At 44.8% G+C, this 19,783-nt stretch overlaps 1 protein-coding gene across 11 annotated transcripts in view; it reads right to left on the minus strand.

Annotated features, from left to right (window-relative positions):
- HMBOX1 (homeobox containing 1) overlaps positions 1 to 19,783 on the minus strand; it is a 112,611-nt gene that overhangs the window by 43,837 nt on the left and 48,991 nt on the right. For all 11 annotated transcript variants that reach the window (XM_027665075.1, XM_027665083.1, XM_027665080.1 and 8 more), the window contains 2 exons: positions 9,500 to 9,979; positions 7,183 to 7,268 (listed from right to left, as the gene is read on the minus strand). In XM_027665075.1, coding sequence (XP_027520876.1) covers positions 7,183 to 7,268; positions 9,500 to 9,979 — 566 coding nt within the window. The remainder of the gene's footprint in view (positions 1 to 7,182; positions 7,269 to 9,499; positions 9,980 to 19,783) is intronic.

Genomic DNA, 19,783 nt, shown 5'->3' on the forward strand with positions numbered 1-19,783 from the left:
GCCCAGACCAAGGCTTCAAGAGCCTAGTTGAAATCATGCCATCTAGATGCTTGACCACCAGTGAAAGGACCAAGTTTCGAAAATTTGCAGCTCTTGACCTACTCTTATGATTTATAAAAGCCATTTTTTGAACACAGTGCTGTGGGACACGAAGGTTTGGCTGCCCAGCTCCCATCAATCACTGGGTAACAGCACCACACATTTACTTGTTTACTACGGTCCACTTACACTTACAGCAGTGAATTAGCGTGTGCTGAGTGCTTGGATAACAAACTAAGATATAAACACAGAGCACTGTTAGATAAAAATTATAAATAGAGATTAGATGTCCTCAGCAAGTGGAAAATCCAAATTCTGCTCACAAAGCTGCCTGACACGGTCACAATGTGGTACAGATGTGACCACTCCAGACCATGTGCTCGGGACAGCACAAAGGGGAAGGAGCCAAAAGACTCAAGCTGGGTGTTGCCACGTCCACTTTCATAGAATCATAGAAAAATTTGAGTTGGAAACGACCTTTAAAGGTCATCTAGTACAACACCCCCTGCAATGAGCAGGGACATCATCAACTACGTTGGGTTGTTCATCCAGCCCCATCCAACCTGACCTTGAACGTTTCCAAGGATGGGCCATCCAACAACTTTCTGGGTAACCTGTGCCAGGGTTTTAACATTCTCACTGTAAAAAGCTTCTTTCTTCTATCTAATCTAAACTGACCCTCCTTCAGTTTAAAAACATTACTCCTTGTCATAACAGGCCCTGCTAAGTTTCTCCCATCTTTATTATAGGCCACAATAAGATCTCCCCAGATCCTTCTCTTCTCCAGGCTGAACAACCTCAATCCCTTCAGCCTGTTCTCACAGGAGAGGTGCCCCATCCTTCTAATCATCTCCATGGCCCTTCTCTGGATTTGCTCCAACAGGTTGATGTCTTTCTCCATCTTTTAACCCATATCCATCTCACCAGGCAACTCTGCACTGTCACAACGTATTGAACTGCACCAAAGTCCTCCAATACAGAGCTGTACCTGTGCTGGAATCCTTCTGTGGCAAAATAACTGGTGTCATTTAGCCACAGCAGCTGATCCTTCGACTCACTGCGAGTCCTCACAGTTCACAAAGCTGCTTCTGCAAAACGTTCTTAAGGCATAAAACTTATCTGTACCTCAGCTCGGTTTGGAGGCCCAAAAACCGCATTTCAACAGCTTCACTGATCAAGGTCACATGCAAAGTCTGTAGCAGAACTGATCCAGGATCTCCTAGATTCCAGTGTCCTAATCCAAATCCATTCTTCACTCTTTTCAATTAAAAAAACAACCCCACCCCCCCCAATTGTCACATCAGAGTTTGTTGCATCTCAAGTGCCTCAGGGTCATGGCCAGGTACTGCCACCAGGACCGTGCCGGCACGTTGTCTGTAATCATTCCTCTCTAGGAAATTGCACTGGTAGGAAAAAAAGAAATCCTCCTGCTGCCAGAAGCAGCTTAATGAAATAAGTTTCTCTGGAGTACTGAAAATCCAGCTGTGTTGAGGAAATTCACTCCCAAACTGAATGGGGAAGACTGTCATCCTCTGGGCCCAGCAACAGCAGGGCCACGAACACGTGGCTGTGAGCACACGTAGTTTTCTCACTGACAACACTGAAGAAAAGTGGTGTTCACAAAGGACTGTTGCAATTTAAATGCTGACTTCTTGTGTCACACATCACTCCTCCCCGTGGCAGGCTATGCTTCCTAACAATAAACCCCACAGAGGTGGCAGGTCGTGCTCGCTCCTCTGGCCAGCCCTGCTGGTTGCTACACAAGTTATGTGGGGAAAGAGTTTCCCTTTCAAATACATAAAAAAATGGCAAAACACAGCATCAAGAGGAGGCAACTGGTATCTGCAGTACAAATCTCCTCATAACCCTCAATGCTGCTACTCAGCGAGTCTTTGGGAACTGGTTTTCACCTTCACAGATTTGTTCGGCAGCTCTGCTTTGCATTTCTTTCATGTTTCTTTCAGGAGAGGTTTTTAGAAGCACCTGGAACACGTCAGACCCGGAGAAGAAAGTAACTGACTGTGTTTTAATTCTTCACTTTGTAAGCAAAGTCCTACATCCACAGAACAAGTGCTTGCAAAGGACACCTATCAATTTAAGGAGATTAGCAAAGCTTGTTTACAGAAAACCTGCACAGATCAAAATCATAGGGGGAAAAAAAAAGCTTTCCCTGTGTTGACATGAGTTTAAAAAAAAGAAGAAGGAAGGAAAATGTTTTTCAGAATCCAATGGCATGCCATTTCAGAAGATCAGTAACTCAGTAACTTTCTGAATTCTCTTCACACAGTGGAACTAGTTAAGTTTCCCTTTGTATTTGCATTTGCTCAGCATCCCTGTGTGTAGGTTCCAAACCTTCAGGGATTTTATTTGTTCCAGCAGTGCTCCAAGGCTGCCCTCCACTGCACTGGATGCTGTGTGTGTTTAGCATAATGGAAAGCCAGCTCCTGGAATTCTCACCTCAGTTAAGACAGAGACAGTAGGACAGGGCTGGGCTGTACCAGCAGAATAATTGGGAAGGTGAGCAGAACTGCACCCTGCAAAGCCCTATGTGTATTTAAAAACAACAACAAAAAATGACCTCTGCGTTTTTATTCTTGGGTTTTGTTTTGGTTTTTTAAATGGTTTGGTTTTTTAAAAAATCTGAATTCAAATTTCTGCTCTGCAACCTCAGGAAAATAAGGATTTTTTTTTTGTTGTTCCTTCACTCCCTATGTGTAAAAAATGGGAAAGGTAGTATTTCCAAACCTTGCAGAGGCATCATCCATCAAAATATTTGTTCCCATCTGCAAATGGCTCATCCCTGAATACTCCTCTCTCTCTCCTTTACTGTAGCACAGAACAGACAGTTCTTGAAAACATTTCCCCCATTTTCCAGCCCCATTTGGAAGCTCAGGCAGCATCTCTTAGCAAGTTTACATTTCTCTTTTTATCCTTTGCCTTCTGACCAGAACTCAGTTCATGCCCAGACACAATTCTGGTGGCAACTAAGGCAAATTGCAGCACAAGACTTCAAATTATGGCTGATAAAAATTTGGCCCCTCACCTGCCCCACATGGGGCTGAACCCCCACCCTGAGCAAAGCTGCAGCTCCTGGTAAAAGCAGCTCCAAATCCAAGATAGGAAATTCCGCAGGAACTATTATTAGCTCCTGTTTATACTGTCATTTTTCTTATCAGTAGGAGATTATTTATACAGAGCCCAACCCAAGTGCTTCTTGTTTATCTTATTACAGACACCATTAAAAAAGTTTCTATAAAAAGCAGCTCCTGTTTTTAGGACCAGCACTAATAAGTGTTATGTTAAGGTTTTGCTTCTTATCAATCATTCCTTTATTTTCAAGTCATCATTTAATACTCTGTTACTATTTTCCAACCTGCCCTCTCAGTACACCATAGAATGTCTTCCAGGTTTAACTTTTTCCCATCAGATTCATGATCTAAATAATTTTTCAAGTTTCTGGTAATTTTATATGGACTAAGAGAGCCTAAAACATTGTTCTACTGCAACAGCTGACTTTAACCTTCAGCTCCATGTTCCTCATGTATCCTCCCTCTCCATCACCTCCCTTGTGCTACAGCAGGAAAAACAAAAGGAAAAGCTGTTTATTGATGCAGAGGTTGGGGTAGGAACGTGGATTCTGTTAAGTGCTTTGCAATATGAGAATTAAGATGAGAAAAAGGAGAAATAAATTTCTGAATGAAAGAGGAGCTTGAAGAATTAGCAAAATAAGGCAAAACGCAAGTTTTGAGGGGTCCAAGTTGCAGGGCAGGTTTCTGCCCCAAGGGCAGAGCACAACAAGTTACAGAGTGGGGATAAATAAGGTCGCAAGCACTGGGGAAACATCACAGCCTCTGAGGAGCTGATCAGAAGTCTGCAGCCTGAAGATGTCCAAACACATTGGTTCAGCTGAAGTTTATCACTTGTATGTCCAATCTGGCCGGTTCAAACCCAGCCATAATTAAGACAAGGCAGCCAAGTTTTAGGCTCCAAGCTAAAGGTCCAATATCACTATTCAGATGCACTGTTATTGCTTTCCCCCTCCCCATGAAATGATCCCCTCCCATTACACACAAATGGAATTTTTTAGAGTACTAAAGGAATTGGTGGAGAGAGAAAGGACAAAGTTGGCAGCAGAGGCAGCCAAGCCAAATAACTTTCCTGAGAGAGTTCAGAGCCAGCCATACATTTCTCTTTTCTTTCTTGCCTCTTCCTGGACCACAATTAGCCTAAAAGCTAATTTATTCATTTTCCTCTTGTATAAGTAAATATTTACAGAACACCTTTACCAGTAAGACTAAGGCTGTAAATACTGAGATGATGCCATTTGGGATCATATATTCTGCAAAGCATTGCCTCTGTCTATACAAACTGTTATTTTAATGAACCAAAAGCGGTTTTCCAGGCATTCCTCGGGACCCTCTTGGATGCTGGAGACATCTGAAGAACACACAAGTCAACCAGCACTCATCAGGCCTAAAAAACTCTGGAAGTGAGAGCCCTGGGACACGTGCTCTCTGCTCTGGATCTCTGTCCTGAGCTATTTTAGTCCCTCCTCACCACCCTGTGCTTTTGAGAGGAAGCTGATGTTTCTCCCTGGTAGTGCTGAGCACGCTCTTTAATCTGGTCCTTTCAAACATCTCTGAGATTCACTATTTCTTTCAGATAAGCCATAACTATGTACTTGATGGTGGCATGCAAGTACTACACATCTGCTTACACAGGGCTGTGGGTTATATTTGTAATCAATCAGCTCCTGGAACCTTCCCACAGAGGATGACACAGATCAACTGCAAAGATCTACATGGTTTCCCATTGATTTGGCCTGACAACAGGATAATAACACAGTGCCACTAGTTCACTCCTCCTTCTCTCCAGTGACATCTTCCAATATTTCTCTGATCACTGTGGGAGCTCATCCTGGATTCCCCTTGAGTTGAGTGGGATGGGTGTGAAATTTAGTCAGCCACGTCTGAAGTGGATGGAGTCGTTTATTCACGGGAGGAAACAATCTGAGCTCCCAAAGGCCACATGCCAACCTCATGCCAACTGAAATCCAAGAGAGACAGCTCAGGATGGGAGGAGAAAAACCATCAGCTCTGAAGAGAGACTGGGTTTGACTTTCCTACAGCCTGACCCAGGGGTATCAGAGACATGTGCCCACCTAGTTAATTATAATTACATCCATTCCTTTCATCAGTACATTAGTTTTGGTGTGGTGATTCTGATTCAGTGGCCCCACTGACCAAAAGAAATATTGGCTTGCTTTGGAAAGACTCCTTTCCTGCAGTTTTTCCCTCTCTGCATTACTCCTCCTGCAGGGGAAGATGGTCTGACTTGCTGGCAGACACAAAGGGTGCTGCACAGAGCTTAATTCAGAGATGGGTTATTCCAGGACTATACTCAGGCAGGGAATGCACAAAAGCAGGAGAGTGACCCACTAACTACCAAAATTTCCGAGTTCAGGTACAATTTAAGCAACTTGACTTATAGTTTAATTATTGAAATACTAGCGCTAACATCTGATAAGGCTGAAAACATCCCTTACATTTACACAAAATGTTAATCTCATGATTTTCCAGATGAAATTGAAACCAGGGAAGGACAAGGAATTTTGCCCAAGATCACAGAGAAGAGTTAGAGATGTGGAAGGAATTCCAGGCACCGTGGTTCCAGCACTTGTTCCTGCCTGCCCACCTCAACTGTCTGCAAATCCAGAGCTCCCAGACAGATGGGTTCTTATGACATTTCAAATACTGGAAATATAAGAGAACAACTTCCCTCCTGCTGATTTGGCATTTCCAGTCACCAAGGAACCTTAAAAATTATCTATTTCAAGATCTTCATCCAAGCTTGGGTTAAAAAATTACTAAGTCTTAGAGGTGTAACACGGGATTGAGCTTTGGGATTTTATCAAGTTTTCCTCCTGAGACATTGAGGGGCTTGAGCAAGTCCAGGGAAGGGAATGGAGCTGGGGAAGGGGCTGGAGCAGCAAGAGTGGCTGAGGGAGTTGGGGGGGCTCAGCCTGGAGAAAAGGAGGCTCAGGAGGGACCTCTTCTCTCTCTCTGAACTCCCAGACAGGAGGGGGGAGCCAGGGGGGTGTCGGGCTCTGCTCCCAGGGAACAAGGGACAGGACAAGAAGAAATAGCCCCAAGCTGTGCCAAGGCATGTTTAGGTTGGATATTGGGAACAATTCCTTCATGGAAAAGAAGCTGCCCAGGGCAGTGGGGGAGTCCCCATCCCTGGAGGGATTTAAAAGCTGTGTGGATGTGGCACTTGGGGACATGTGGTGGCCTTGGCAGTGCTGGGAGTATGGTTGGACTTGATGGTCTCGGAGGGTTTTTCCAACCAAACTGATTCTGAAGATGCCACCAGCCACAGTGTTCTGGATAAGCAGTGTGAGCCTGTAAAGGAGAACTAATAACACCCCCACCCCATGGAGGAGCAGCAGGACTCTGTCACTCTTTGTGTAAAGCTCTGGGAACACACCCAGGGAAGGTGGGATATCACTGCAGTGTGTTCACTCATCCTGGATGTGAAAGAGAGAAGGCTCAGGGCAAGGGGTACAAACACAACTACTCCTCCTTCTGTGTAAAATCAAAGCTGGTCTGGTCACCCCTCAAACTCAGATCTCATTTTAACTGTGACTCAAAGGCAAGTGATGGAGAAAACTTCCAACTCTCATAATCCTACTCCTGGTTGCAGTGATACCAGTTACAGCTGCATCTCCTGACTATTCATATACTTTTTAGAATATAAATGCACATTATCTCTCTCCCTCTCCATACACAGAGATGCAGATAGGCATCTATTTGCTGCACTCAACAAACAATTTAAGAATTAAGGAAAACCGTTTTCATTTTAAGATAAGAACTTCAGGCTTATTTTAATGCTGTAAAATAAAATCTCCAAGCACAAGCCATAGGAAAAAAAAATGGGAAAAAAAAAGTGATTCACTGGGGAAGTTCCATGATGTGCAGGACAATGGGTCTTAAATCAAAGGCATACATTATCATGACTAAGCTGACAGATCTGCACTGCAATGCAGAAAGCCAAGTGATATTCCAACATCTGCACCGTGCTCTGAGAGGCAGTTTAGACACAGCTTCCCAAAATTCAGAAAGGACCCCCCCCCCGAGCTCTTACCTGTTACCTGTGCAACAACTGCTTGGGAGATTCTCCGGTTGGCCAGGAAGGCTTTGATTTCCTCCTTTATCACACTGCTGTCCCTCCTACCAAAACAAAACAACAACAGGACACACAAAAAGAGGGACAGGCCAAAGTGCACCATGAAGGTGGAAAATGGCTTTATTTCCTTTATTTAGGGGATCAGGAGTAGGGAAGGCTGGCATCCAAACAGTCCAAGTGCCTCAGCAATGGACACTTCTTTTAACAAGTGTCACGTCTGATCCGAGTACAGGAGCAGGAGAATGGATGACTCATGTCCCATATAATTCATATTAGGTGCAGCACTGCCATATGGAATGTACAAAGTTTCATTACACAGGGATGAATAAATCTCTCACACCAGCATAAAAACCTCAGCCATAAAAATGAGGCACAAAAAATAAAAAATAAAGGATAGCAGGGGCTGCATGGTTAGTTACCCAAATGAATTTGCACACATCAACCTCCCCTCCAGCCTTTCAAGGAAAAGATCTGAAGGAAAAGAGATTTTGCAACCTCTGCCCCCTCACTGAACCCCCTTACTCCTCTGCTTTAGTCCTGATTTTGCACTGAATGAACTGAGGTATTTGTATGATTTTTACAAGGTCTGCATGAGTAGCTCAGAAGGGGCTAAAACTGTGCTAAAAAGCAAATAAATTGGGAGTTGCATAGGGACTGTGATATACAGCAAATTTCAATTGCATTAAACACATATTTTGCCTTTCTCTTCCTCTCTCCCTTCCTGAAAAGGGCAGACAATTAAAACCAGCCTTTATTAGGCTTTATTATTTGGTCATTTCCCTTCTCCCCTCACAGCAGCATTCAAGGCAGACTCGAGCTTGCAAATCTAAATGCAAAATAAATGCCATGTTGTGGGTTCATTTTTATTTCTGTACCCAACACTCATCTTCCATATGCCTGCAAATAAACATAATTTCGGTTTAAATAAGCACTAAAAGCATTACCTGAGACTTATTGCATAGGAACCCAAAACTCAATGGGATGATTAAACCTCAGCCATGGGAACCTGGCTCTCTGCTGCACCCACCTTCCATCATCCAGTAGGGAATGAGGGTGATCAGCTTTTCTCACTGCTCATCTCTAATCCTCTCCCTCAAAAGCCACACCTTTACCCTGAATCTCCAAACATATTCCCATCCTGGAGCTTACAAACCCCAGTTCTCACACAGGTACTTTGTGAATGTTGTAATTTCGGGGTGAGGGAAAAAGATAGTCCAACATTATGACCAAAATTGTTTTGAGACATTTGGCCTTTCCTCTTATTTTTTTTGTGCTCTCAAAGCCCACTGACTCCGACTTTCATCCTCAGGAGTATAATCCCCTCCTTTCATCTCTGCCTGAAAAAGAAGCTGCCAGAAGTAAAGAAAGGTCAGGCTGGGGAAAAAACCCAACAACTGGCTCTGACTGAAAACTTCTGTTCTTCTTTACTGTTTGCATTTCCCTACACCACCCTGCAGCCTCTGCAAATCCCTGCCACAAATTACAAACAGGAAACATCCATCCTCTGCAGATCCCACTGGAAAGCACTGACCAATCCAAGCAGGATTCCCTACTCTCCCTCTATATGGAAGGAATTACAAGGGGTATGAAGCAGTAGAGGAGGAGTCATGGGAGTGGACATCCAGTAAGAATTCTTCTGAATAAAAGCAGGGTGGAAAATCAGTGCAATCCCACTTTTTGACACAGCATGGGCAAAAATATTCCAATAGCAAAACTGTGGGATACCCACAGGGCCAGGGGCTGCCTGCACAAGGCTGAGAGGCAGGTGAGAGGTTCTGGCATAGTGACCCTTGGGGAACTGGCAGGGAACAGATCTGAAGCAGCTCCTGCTCTCCTGATAATCATTGAATCCCCATGGAATGGTTTGGGCTTTGGAAGAGACCTTTAAAGGCCTGCAATAAACAGAGATATCTTCAGTTAGATCAGGTTGCTGAGAGTTCAGACCAACTCGACCTTGAATGTTTGGAGCGATGGGGCATCCACCACCTCTCTGGGCGACGTGGGTCAGTGTTTTCCCACCCTCTATGGCTACCACAGCGCTCCTCCAACACACACATCTCCTCTGAGGCACTTCTCACTCTGCCCTTCCAAACTCCGTGGTGGCTCATCAAAAGCATTTTTAACTCCCGAACTTCCCAAGGTGCCAGAACAACGAACGCGGATTTGCTGCAAAGCCCAGAAACGGAACTGAAAAAAAATCCCAACACGCTCCCTTAACCTCTTCTCTCTCCTAAGTCTCCCCACTACAGATCCAAGCGACAAGACCTCCACTAACCTCATCAGCTCCTCCACCTTGTCGTCGATGTCCAGGTCCTCCTCGGAGGCCTCGAAGCTGTAGGACCTCTGGGCCAGGCTGTTGGCCAGGGGGTACCGGGTGGGCGACATCTTCCCGTTGAAGGCGGACAACCTGTCGTTACTCTCCCTCCCGTTCTGATTAGTAGTGCAAGGCTGCGGGGAGGTGTCGTAACTGTTGCTGGGCGAGGGGGACATCCCACAATGCTGGGTCTGCGTGGAGGCTGTGGCCGTGGAGGAGGAGGCCGGCACATTGTTGGTGCTGTTGCCGTAGGAACCGCCCCCGTAGCCAGACCTTCTCCCGAATTTGTCGCTATGCTCTTGGTCGAGGCGATCCAAGGTTTCCAGAGCGTGGAGGATCTCATGCCTGGTCATTCCCGTGCGTCTCAGGCGCTGCAGAAGGTCTATCTGCTCTATGGTAAATCTTGGCTCGTCCGTGTAGTGAGACATGGTTTCCAGCAGGCTGAAAATGAGGGAAAGCAGGTCAACTGCGGCACACGGGAAGTACTTTACGTGCCTCAAAGATCAATCGCGGTCCAAGACTTTAAGACACACACACGACAGAACTGGCAGCACAAAAGTGCACCTCCAAACCACCTCAGCAGGCAATCTCCCAAAAATGCCAGGCTCACAAAGGGCTCGTTTTCTTTGGAGTGCTCCAACAGCATTTCCCTCTTCTCCTGGCATTCCCTACACCTGCAGTTTGTACCCTTTTGCTTTGGACAAACCGCTGCTGCAGAGACAGTGGTTGCTCAGTTATTAAGGCTGCAACTTGATTTCACACAAAATTTTGCCCCCATTTACCCACCAGGCAAAAATCCCACATTCCAAAACTGTTCAGCCGAAGCCAGTGGTTGAGTTTTTCTGCAGAAGTTTTAACTGGCTGTGACGTGAGATTTATCAGTCTCGACTCTTTCAAATCTTAACTACAAAGAGTTCAAGTTGCCCTAACTTTTGCTGCAACCTTGAAAAAAAAAAAAAGAAAAGAAGATAAAAACACACCTAACGGAAATTCTAGTGGCCTGTAGGACCTAAGTTGATTTGACTGAAGTCCCGTTTCTGAAGCTGGATTTCTGAAGTTGGGAACTTTTGAACCTGGAACGCTGTCACGGATCGCCTGCCCTGACAAGGAAAGTGCAGCACATCCAATTACTCCTGAGCTTTCATTTAAAGAAATAAGTCTTCAGCCTTTTCCCCTCCAAAGGCAGCCCTCTCATGTAACTCAATCATCCTGGTGGCTCATCAAAAGCATTTTTAACTCCTAAACTTCCCAAGGTGCCAGAACAATGAACATGGATTTGCTGCAAAGCCCAGACATGGAACCGAAAAAAGTCACAATATGCTCCCTCAATCTCTTTTCTTTCCTAAGTCTCCTCACTACAGATCCAACTGGCACACAAACAACAAGATCACCTCCTTCAGAGCTCTAGATCTTGAGAAGAAGGGATGGCAGATGGAGGGCAGACAGAACTTGGCAAGGAGAACAAGGCATTTTCCATCCTTCTCGTGAATCTTCTTATGAGTCAAGGGTTTATTACCATTCCTGCAGGAGAGCTGGGTGAGGAGATCACTCAAACTCCAGGAGACGTGACAGAGCTAATGCACCATCCCTGTCAGCACTCAGAAAAGTCAAATAAGGATTCCAAGGACCCTGTGAAAACCAAGAGAGGGATGATGGCTGTGGGACCTTCCAGGGACAGGGCTGCCTATTCCTGTCCATGGATTTTGAAGATGACTCCTCATGTCCATTTTTGTACTGGCACAAAGAAGTTCCCAACAGGAGACACAGGATGATTAGAGATCTGTAATATGGGCTGAAGAACACTGAGAACTGGCTTGCTAAGTAGAGCTGGAGTTGGAGTGTAACTGTACAGACATGGTCCTACACACCCAGGATGCACAAATCCACAAAAATGCCTTTTGCAGCCCGGGAAATAGGGAAAGGAGGAGATGGTCCCATCTTTGGCCTCATCCATCAACTACTGAACCCCTTTCATTGTTTCATGGGAGAAGGAAGCAGGAGGACAAGGCAGGGGATGACTCCCACTGAAGGGAGAAGGAAGCAGGAGGACACAGCAAGGGGACGACTCCCATCCAAAGGAGAAGGAAGCAGGAGGAAAAGGCAAGGGGATGACTCCCATCCAAGGGAGAAGGAAGCAGGAGGACAAGGTAAGGGGATGACTCCCATCCAAGGGAGAAGGAAGCAGGAGGACAAGGCAAGGGGATGACTCCCATCCAAGGGAGAAGGAAGTAGGAGGACAAGGCAAGGGGATGACTCCCACTGAAGGGAGAAGGAAGCAGGAGGACACGGCAAGGGGATGACTCCCATCCAAGGGAGAAGGAAGCAGGAGAACATGGCAAGGGGATGACTCCCATCCAAGGGAGAAGGAAGAAGGAGGACAAGGCAAGGGGATGACTCCCATCCAAGAAAATGACTGAGAAGACAGACGGACCACATCCATATAAGTGCTTGGCTCCAACGGGAATGTGCTGTCCTTTGGACAACTGATTACTGGAACCATTCAGGCCATTTTAAATTTGAGAAGACAAGTACCCAAATTATTCAGCTCAAGAAGGGCAGGGCAGGCAGTGCAGGAATGGACCAGCAACTGACTGGAATCGTAACAATCACAATTTGGAAGTGGCATCTCAGACTTGAGGCGTTCCCAACTTGACAAGGAGCATTTGGAAGCAGACACTGTGTTCTGTGTTCTAGCTTTGGCCTCTGGGGGAGGCAGGGCTGCTCAATCTTTTCCTCCAAGTTTTGGGAGAAGTGTCACACTGACTTACTGACTCATCACAGCCCGCAAGGCCCTGTGACAGCTCATTTTCAAACAAAAAAAATTTCTTTAAACATCTGGCCTTGAGGTAGTTTTCACTGGAAATGTTAACTCGCCTTTCCTTAGAGATAAACCTGGTTTGGGCATTTCTTACCTGTATTTCTAATGTCACCATTTCCTGAATCATTTATCTGCCAACATCAAGTTTCATGTGTTCAAGTACTTGGTTGAACTGGAGAATTTAATGAGCCAGAGCCTCCATCCAGAATTACCTCTACTCAAAATTCCTACTTTACAGACTCTTCAAGGTTTAATACTAAAACATGTATTATTCAGTTTAATCTGCCATTTGTCACAGATGTAGAAACCCAGAACTTTTGTCCTTCTAGCCCTGTGAACGAAAAAACTCATATCTGACAGAAACAAGACCTTCCAGATGGTTCAAAAATGTCCAGCAACACAGAACTTATTTCACACAGTCACGGAATTACAGAATGGTTTGGGTTGAAGGGACCTTAAAGATCATCCAGTTCCACCCCCTGTCATGGGCAGGGACACTTTCCACTATCCCATGTTGCTCCAAGCCCTGTCCAATCTGGCCTTGGACACTTCCAGGGATCCAGAGGCAGCCACAGCTTCTCTGGGAAAGCTGTGCCAGGGCCTCCCCACTCTCCTGCAGCAGTTGGTGGCCGTGGTCAGTGATTCCCTTTGAAATCTGGGTGTGATTCCTAATTTGTCTGAAAAGTGCCAGGGCTCAGCTTCTGGATCTGGGTTCCCAGGCCAAATTAATCTCCTTTAGTGAATTACACATAATCATTTAGTGAATCCCAAGTATCCTTTAGTGAATTACAGCTAATGAACTGCAGTGTTCTCAGATGCACGAGCACTGGGTGACCTTCTGTCGCATGTGGCTGGATGGGGGAAAGTGCTCTGGCCTCAATTTGTCCCACTTTGATGCAGCAGGGATGTGCATGTGCAGGAATTTCAATTCACAGGCATGCAAAGGCTGCTGGACAAGGCCACCCTGTACCCTAAAAATAAGATATTCAGTGATTTCTAACTTGTGTCTCAGAATCTTGTTCAGAAAGTCATCTAAGAGCAACAAACTCACTGTCAAAGTCAGGTCCTTACCCTGTGTTTAACACAATTATTGGAAAATTTGAAAAAAAACCAACCCTGAACTAACATCAATGATCTGTCTGTCTGTCCATGCAAAATATTCTTCCAGCCCTCCAACCCCTTTAGGGAACTTCTGGGAAATTTCTCAATGCTAAAAAGATAAGAACACCAAAATCAGAGTATGTCCCTGCTGATCTCACTAATGTCATATACAGATGTCCAAACTGCCTTGCTTATATTTACATACTCAGCATATATTGCATCAGACACACTTTTTATTGCTCTACCTGATTTGAGACTCCAATTCCCATTTTCACGTGCTTTTATATCCAACCATGAGATCTAGAAATAATGCTTTTATGTATTTAAAACACCTGGAGTGGCTTTTATGCATTTAAAACAACTGCAGGAACTTGGAATTTTCCATTAAAAAACCCCAAACAAATATTGCAAAACGTGGAATTACTGAACATGTTCCAACATTGCCAACTATCTACGACTTTTTAATGAGTAACTACAGCAACACTTTTTCAAACTGTACTCCAGCAGGGCTTCAGTTACTTTCTCTTTTTGAAATATTTTAATAAACTCACCCTGTTTAAAGATCAATTTACAAAGTAGTTAAGTAAATCAGACGTTTTAGAATCATCACAATTTCATTAATGAGTGGATATTCTCCACCACTTCATCCCCCACACACTGCTGGAAGAGCCTCTTATCCTCCTGCGCTCCTCTGGCTGCCTATAATTCAATTTGTTTGCCCCTCTTTTTCCTTGTGAAATACAATCAACTGCAAAAGTAACGAGGATTAAAACGAAACAGAGACAAGCAGAACGACTGGGGGGTGCAGGAGAAAATAAAGATGGCAAATACTTTCCCTGAGAACACAGACCATGGACCAACAGCTTTGCTGCAGGCAAACTCTGCTGCTGGTGGAGCAGAATATCCTCTACATCAGCAGATCTCCGTGTATAATCACATGCTTTATCTGCTGATCAGACAGCAAAATTCTCACCATGGGCTGTCAAATTTCCTTGGGGAGATACCTGGAAAACAGAACCAACCACCAGAGAATGGCCATGTGTTTTTTTTTCCTGTCTGAAATTCTGCAAGTAAGACCCCTGCAAAAGACTGATTCAGCTCGAAATTCAAGTGACTGATTTTTTAACAAATGAATCCTGCCCTTAAAATGAAGGTTTTTTAGGTCCTTACAGAAAAAAAAAAAAAAAAGGTAAAAAAAAAAGGTACCTGAAAGTATCAAACTTATTTACATTCCTTACATTAAGTTGGCAGTCACGCCCCAAGGAAGATGGGAAAATGGGTCCAATCCCACTCACTGCCTCTTGCTACTTCTAAAGCATTAAACCTTCATGAGGAACATGAGGTACCTGAATATCAGATTGAAGGGAGAAGTATAAGAGGCTAAATAAAAAAAGAATTTATTAGCCCTCCCAAATCCACAGATAGAAAATATCCAGCAGGTCTCAACCAGATGCAGCTTCACTCCTTCACTTCTAAAGGGACTTCAAGGAGCAGAGGCTGTTTAGGGGCTCTCAAATGCTTTGTTTTTCCTTGTCATCCCACCAAGATTCATTTACCCGATTTTTTTAATGAATTTCACCCTCTTTTTTTATTAATTTCACCCTTTAGATATCGGGCTCCCCTGCTCTGACAGTCCTGATCTCGAGTAGGGGCACATGGCCAGACACAGACGTTTTCTCTTCCCTTATTTTCCTGCATCTCTCAGAGGAAAGTAAGGACAAACACATCAAGGGTTTCTCACCTGCTCTCACAGCCCCAGCCCACGCAGACACAGGAATCATTTACCCAGCACTTAACTTTCTAGATGATGGAACACAGCAGAATAATCCCATAAAAACAGCTACGAGCTAAGTCCATGTCCAATTGAACTTGCAGAAGTTCAAAGCAATTCAATTACCCGTTTGGGAATAAGGCCAGACACCAGCCTTAACACCTCTAACACTTGAGAAAATGGCTCTGGACTCTTTAATGATCACAAGAAATCACTTTTTCCACTCTTCTACTCGCTGTAGATGAGTAGGAAGTACTCCAGCATCACTGAGGAGATGCTCTTCTGCAGAGGTCCTTCTGTAACTTCCATTAAAATTCACTGCTTTATCTAATAAGCAAAGCTCAAGACTTACAAAACCAGTTGTGCTTTTTGATATAAGACCTGTGTTTGATATAATCTGCATAATATGGATGTGGGCAAGAGCCAAAGCGTTCAGAACAGGATCCTAAGTCTGGTAATTGGTTTAAGAATGATTCTGATAAAGTCCCATCAACTGGGGCGAAGAGGACGGGGAGAGATGCCAACTTCTACCCTTCTCTGATATATGGCACAGGGCAGGACCCCTTCTCTGTGAGGTCTGATCCAGGCAGGAGGCAAAAATGGGTATTAAGGATGGCATTGCTATTCCCAAAGCAATATAACTTGCTAATCAACCAGTCTGACATCCAACCACCTAATTCACCACAGGAAGCACCGCTCCGAAAGCTTCTGATCATAACCAGGGACTGCAAAGAAACTTCACCTCCAGCTGCCCATTCTGTTGATTTTTAAACCATGTTTTATGTTATGCAAGCTTGTTTCTCTCTCCAAATATATTTACAAGATCCAAGGACCCAAGTAAAGTTTAATTCAGTGCTCCTTCCTTTTCCACACAGGATCTCAGAATGGTTTGGGTCGGAAGGGACCTTGAAGATCATCTCGTTCCAGCCCCAGGGATGCCACTCACTAGGTGAGGTTGCTCAGGGCCCCATTCAACCTGGCCTTATATCTCACCCAGCTTTACCCATCCCAAAGGATGTAGCTGGTTCTTACAAGATGCTCACGACAATGACCTTAATTGAGCTCCAGCTGTTGCACAAACAGAGCTGCTGACATGTATCACAAAATAAACGCTGCACACACGTTCAGAGTCAAAGATTGTGATCCTTCCAGTGCAGCCCTAAGGCACTGCTGGAAGACAGTTGGGACATTTAGGGTCATAACACTACCCAGCCTTCTGAAATTTAAGCTTTGGCCTTTTTTGTTCTTACTGAACAAGTGAATCTCCTTTAATTCAGAGGGTGGTGAGACCCTGGCACAGGTTGCTCAGATAAGCTGTGGCTGCCCCATCCCTGGAAGTCTTCAAGGCCAGGTTAGATGGGGCTTGGAGCAGCCTGATCCACTGAGTGGCATCCCTGTCATGGCAGGGGGGTTGGAATGAGATGATCTTTAAGGTCTCCTCAACCCAAACCATTGTGTGATTTTATGATTCACAGCCAACACAAATATTTCAGGAAAGCCCAAACCTTTGCACCTTTGCACCATATTAAGCGAAGCTGCCCTTAAAACAGGAGGTGATGCCACGAATTCTGGGGAGCAACAAAGGATTAAGGATCTGACTCATCACTTACACCCATCAGCTGCAACTCCAGTGTTTTCAGTGGAGTTGTACCAGCTTTCAAGAGAGGAAAAAACCTCAGGCCTGAAGTGCTCATCATGTCAGTGAACACACAGACTTATCCATATGTTCCCATAATCATCTCCTGCAGTGGCATCTCTGGGCTCTGATTTTCAAAAAGGACTCTACTCCCATTCACCCTGATTCACAAACAAAATGTAATCCCTGTAATGACTGCTCTCATCCCAGGGAAATGAAAGCCTCGCGCTGCAGCGAGGAGGGAAATCAGGCTCCAAGCTGATCCGTGGAGGTTCAGCGTCACAGGGTCTGTTTAGGAATGCAAAACACCGGCTCGGGAATGCAGAGCTCTGCCACTCGCTTTCCAGCAGAACGGGGACAATTAATAAGAGCAGCCTGAAACTTCTGAAAATAAATCCGGCGTAATCAAACACTCCCCGCTCCACAAATTAGGGGAGGCAGAGCTGGGAGCGGAATATCAACATATCATTCCTCCAGGAGGCTCTGAGATCCTCAGCCGGTTAAAGAGCCCCAAACCCACAGTCACCACTTCTACACAAGCTGTTCTTCCCCACCCCAGTCTCTGAAATTCTCTGCTGATAAGGTTTTTTTACTGACAGTGAGCAAACCCCAGCGGTTTTGCCGCTGATTCCGCTCGGGTGAGTAACTCACTCTGCTCTACATCTTTGGGAAAGAGAGAGAGAACTTGAGATTGATCTTACAAGGCAAAAATACAATATAAATGCCAATTATCATCATAATCCAAGTCTTACAAAAGGGACTGACCTCTGACTAAGCACAGGGCTTGCAGCCAGACACTTCTGAATTCTTCTCGAGGCACAGACTGATTCACACTGACACCTTATCTGTCTAACCCTAACCTTCCCCACTTCCAAAATCTGGGTTTCCTGCTATTGTTGCAATTCTACAGCAACAAGGCAGGAATTCAAACTCTGAGGCTGGATTCAAGGGCAGATTGAGGGATCAGAAGGACTAACAAACAGAGAGAAAAGCTGTGGTGGCAGCTGAGTGCTGAACCAGGGCCCAAAGCCCAAACCTGTGCCAAGAGCAAGGAGGAGCTCTTGGATTCGGGAGCCAAAGACTAAACTTTGGATATATCAGCTCTGTAACAGAATCAGGGCAGGACTTGTGTGCTTGAATTACAGCAAATCTCACCAACACACTGAAATACTGCCTTTAACCCACGTGAAAAAACACAAAGAGTCAAGGACAATAAAACTGAAATGTGGGCCTGACCTAAACACCAGACTGGCCCCACTTCTGGAAGTGTTCCAGGCCAGGCTGGATGAGTTTTGGAGCAACCTGGTCTAGTGCAAGGTGTCCCTGCCCATGGCAGGGGATGGAATGAGATGAGCTTGAAGGTCCCTTCCCACCCAAACCATTCCAGGACTGTTTGATAAGTCACATATTTTCAGCTGTCAAGATCACAGGCGTAGTGCTGTGTTCTGCCTCCTTCACTTCACTTAAAACTTGACCAATCCTTTACTAAAATCCAGACAGGATCTCCAAACTCTTCTCCATTAACTCTGCCAGCTGGAGTATCTAAATACTTAAAACACATCTTCCTGCAGAAGATCCCTGCGAGGCAGAGAAGTAAAACTACACTAATTTTTGCAACCAAGAGCTCCCAGAGAGGGGCTGGACTTCAGACAAGTCCAAATGACTTGTTCAAAGTCCCACAGGAATTCTGCAAGAAGGTAGAGCCAGTGTCTGGCCAAACTCTGAGTGTTTTTTCAAAGCCATCCTACAGGATCCATCTACAGCACCAGACACGACAAGGTGTAGGACAAGTTTCAAGCAAGGCCATCACCAGGATTTCCATCACCTCTTCCACATAGGAAGGAAAAGAGATATCCTGAAGTATTTCAGGCCCCTTCATTCTCCCTCAGGATCCATCTCCAGCAGGAACAACCAAAACACTTCCTTAAAAGAGAAATTTCTTGTTTCAGAAAACTAAAATGGAAACCCAGCAAACAGCTGAACCTCACCTACTCCTGATTTTGTGCTTAACTACAAAGCAAATAATTTTCCACTAGAAAAACAGTTTGCAAGTGTAGTTTCACTGGCACAGCCTTAATGAGGACAGAGACTCCACTTGGAGAACAACTCAGGAATAGATAACGGTGTCTCCTTGAAGAATAGAAATCATAATGGCAAAAACATGGGCTTTTGGCCACAGCTGCCTCCATATTAGAGTTTTATTTTAGTTAAAAGCACTTCAGAAAGAAACAAATGTCCTAATTAATGCTCTTAAAGCAACAATTTTTTGTGTTGTCCAGACCTGAACTAGGGAAATTTCCCCTTGCATGACATAGAGAAGACCCATCTACATCCTACACAGCCATGGCCACCACTGACCCACGTCCCCAATTGCCACATCCACAGGGCTTTTAAATCCCTCCAGGGAGGGGAATCCATCACTGGAAGAAATTTTGGGGAAGAAATTTTTCCGTTCAATAAGATTTTTTTATTTTTTTTTAAGGACCCTTTCAGAGTGGCTGTGAAATCATGAATTAACTCATCTGGTTTATCCTAAAGTAAAACCACAGGCTCAGGCAGGGCATTGTTTCAGCTAAGGAAGCTTAAAAAGCCAACTGAATATTCCTACAGCCACCAACTATTTACAGGATACCTTTTCAAGCAAGACAAAAAGAGAAAATGAGCTGAGTCCTCTTTCTCCCAAGTTTAATTAACGTGGTTTGTGCCACATTTCAAGGGCACTGGACAGTTACAGCTCAACCTGTGATTTTGTTTTCTAAGCCACTGTAACTCCAGTGCCTGCCCTTCAGCGTGCCCTGGCTTGGGAGCATCCACATCCTCGGTTTTTCTCCTTCTGTTGTTTTCCCTAAATGATGACAAGGCTTCAACCCAGTCCTTTTCCATCTGCATTACTCACTCTGATTCTCTTCCCACTCTGAA

The sequence above is a fragment of the Corapipo altera genome, unplaced genomic scaffold (assembly GCF_003945725.1).
Source record: "Corapipo altera isolate COAL_440 unplaced genomic scaffold, ASM394572v1 164, whole genome shotgun sequence".
NCBI classification, from domain to species: domain Eukaryota; kingdom Metazoa; phylum Chordata; class Aves; order Passeriformes; family Pipridae; genus Corapipo; species Corapipo altera.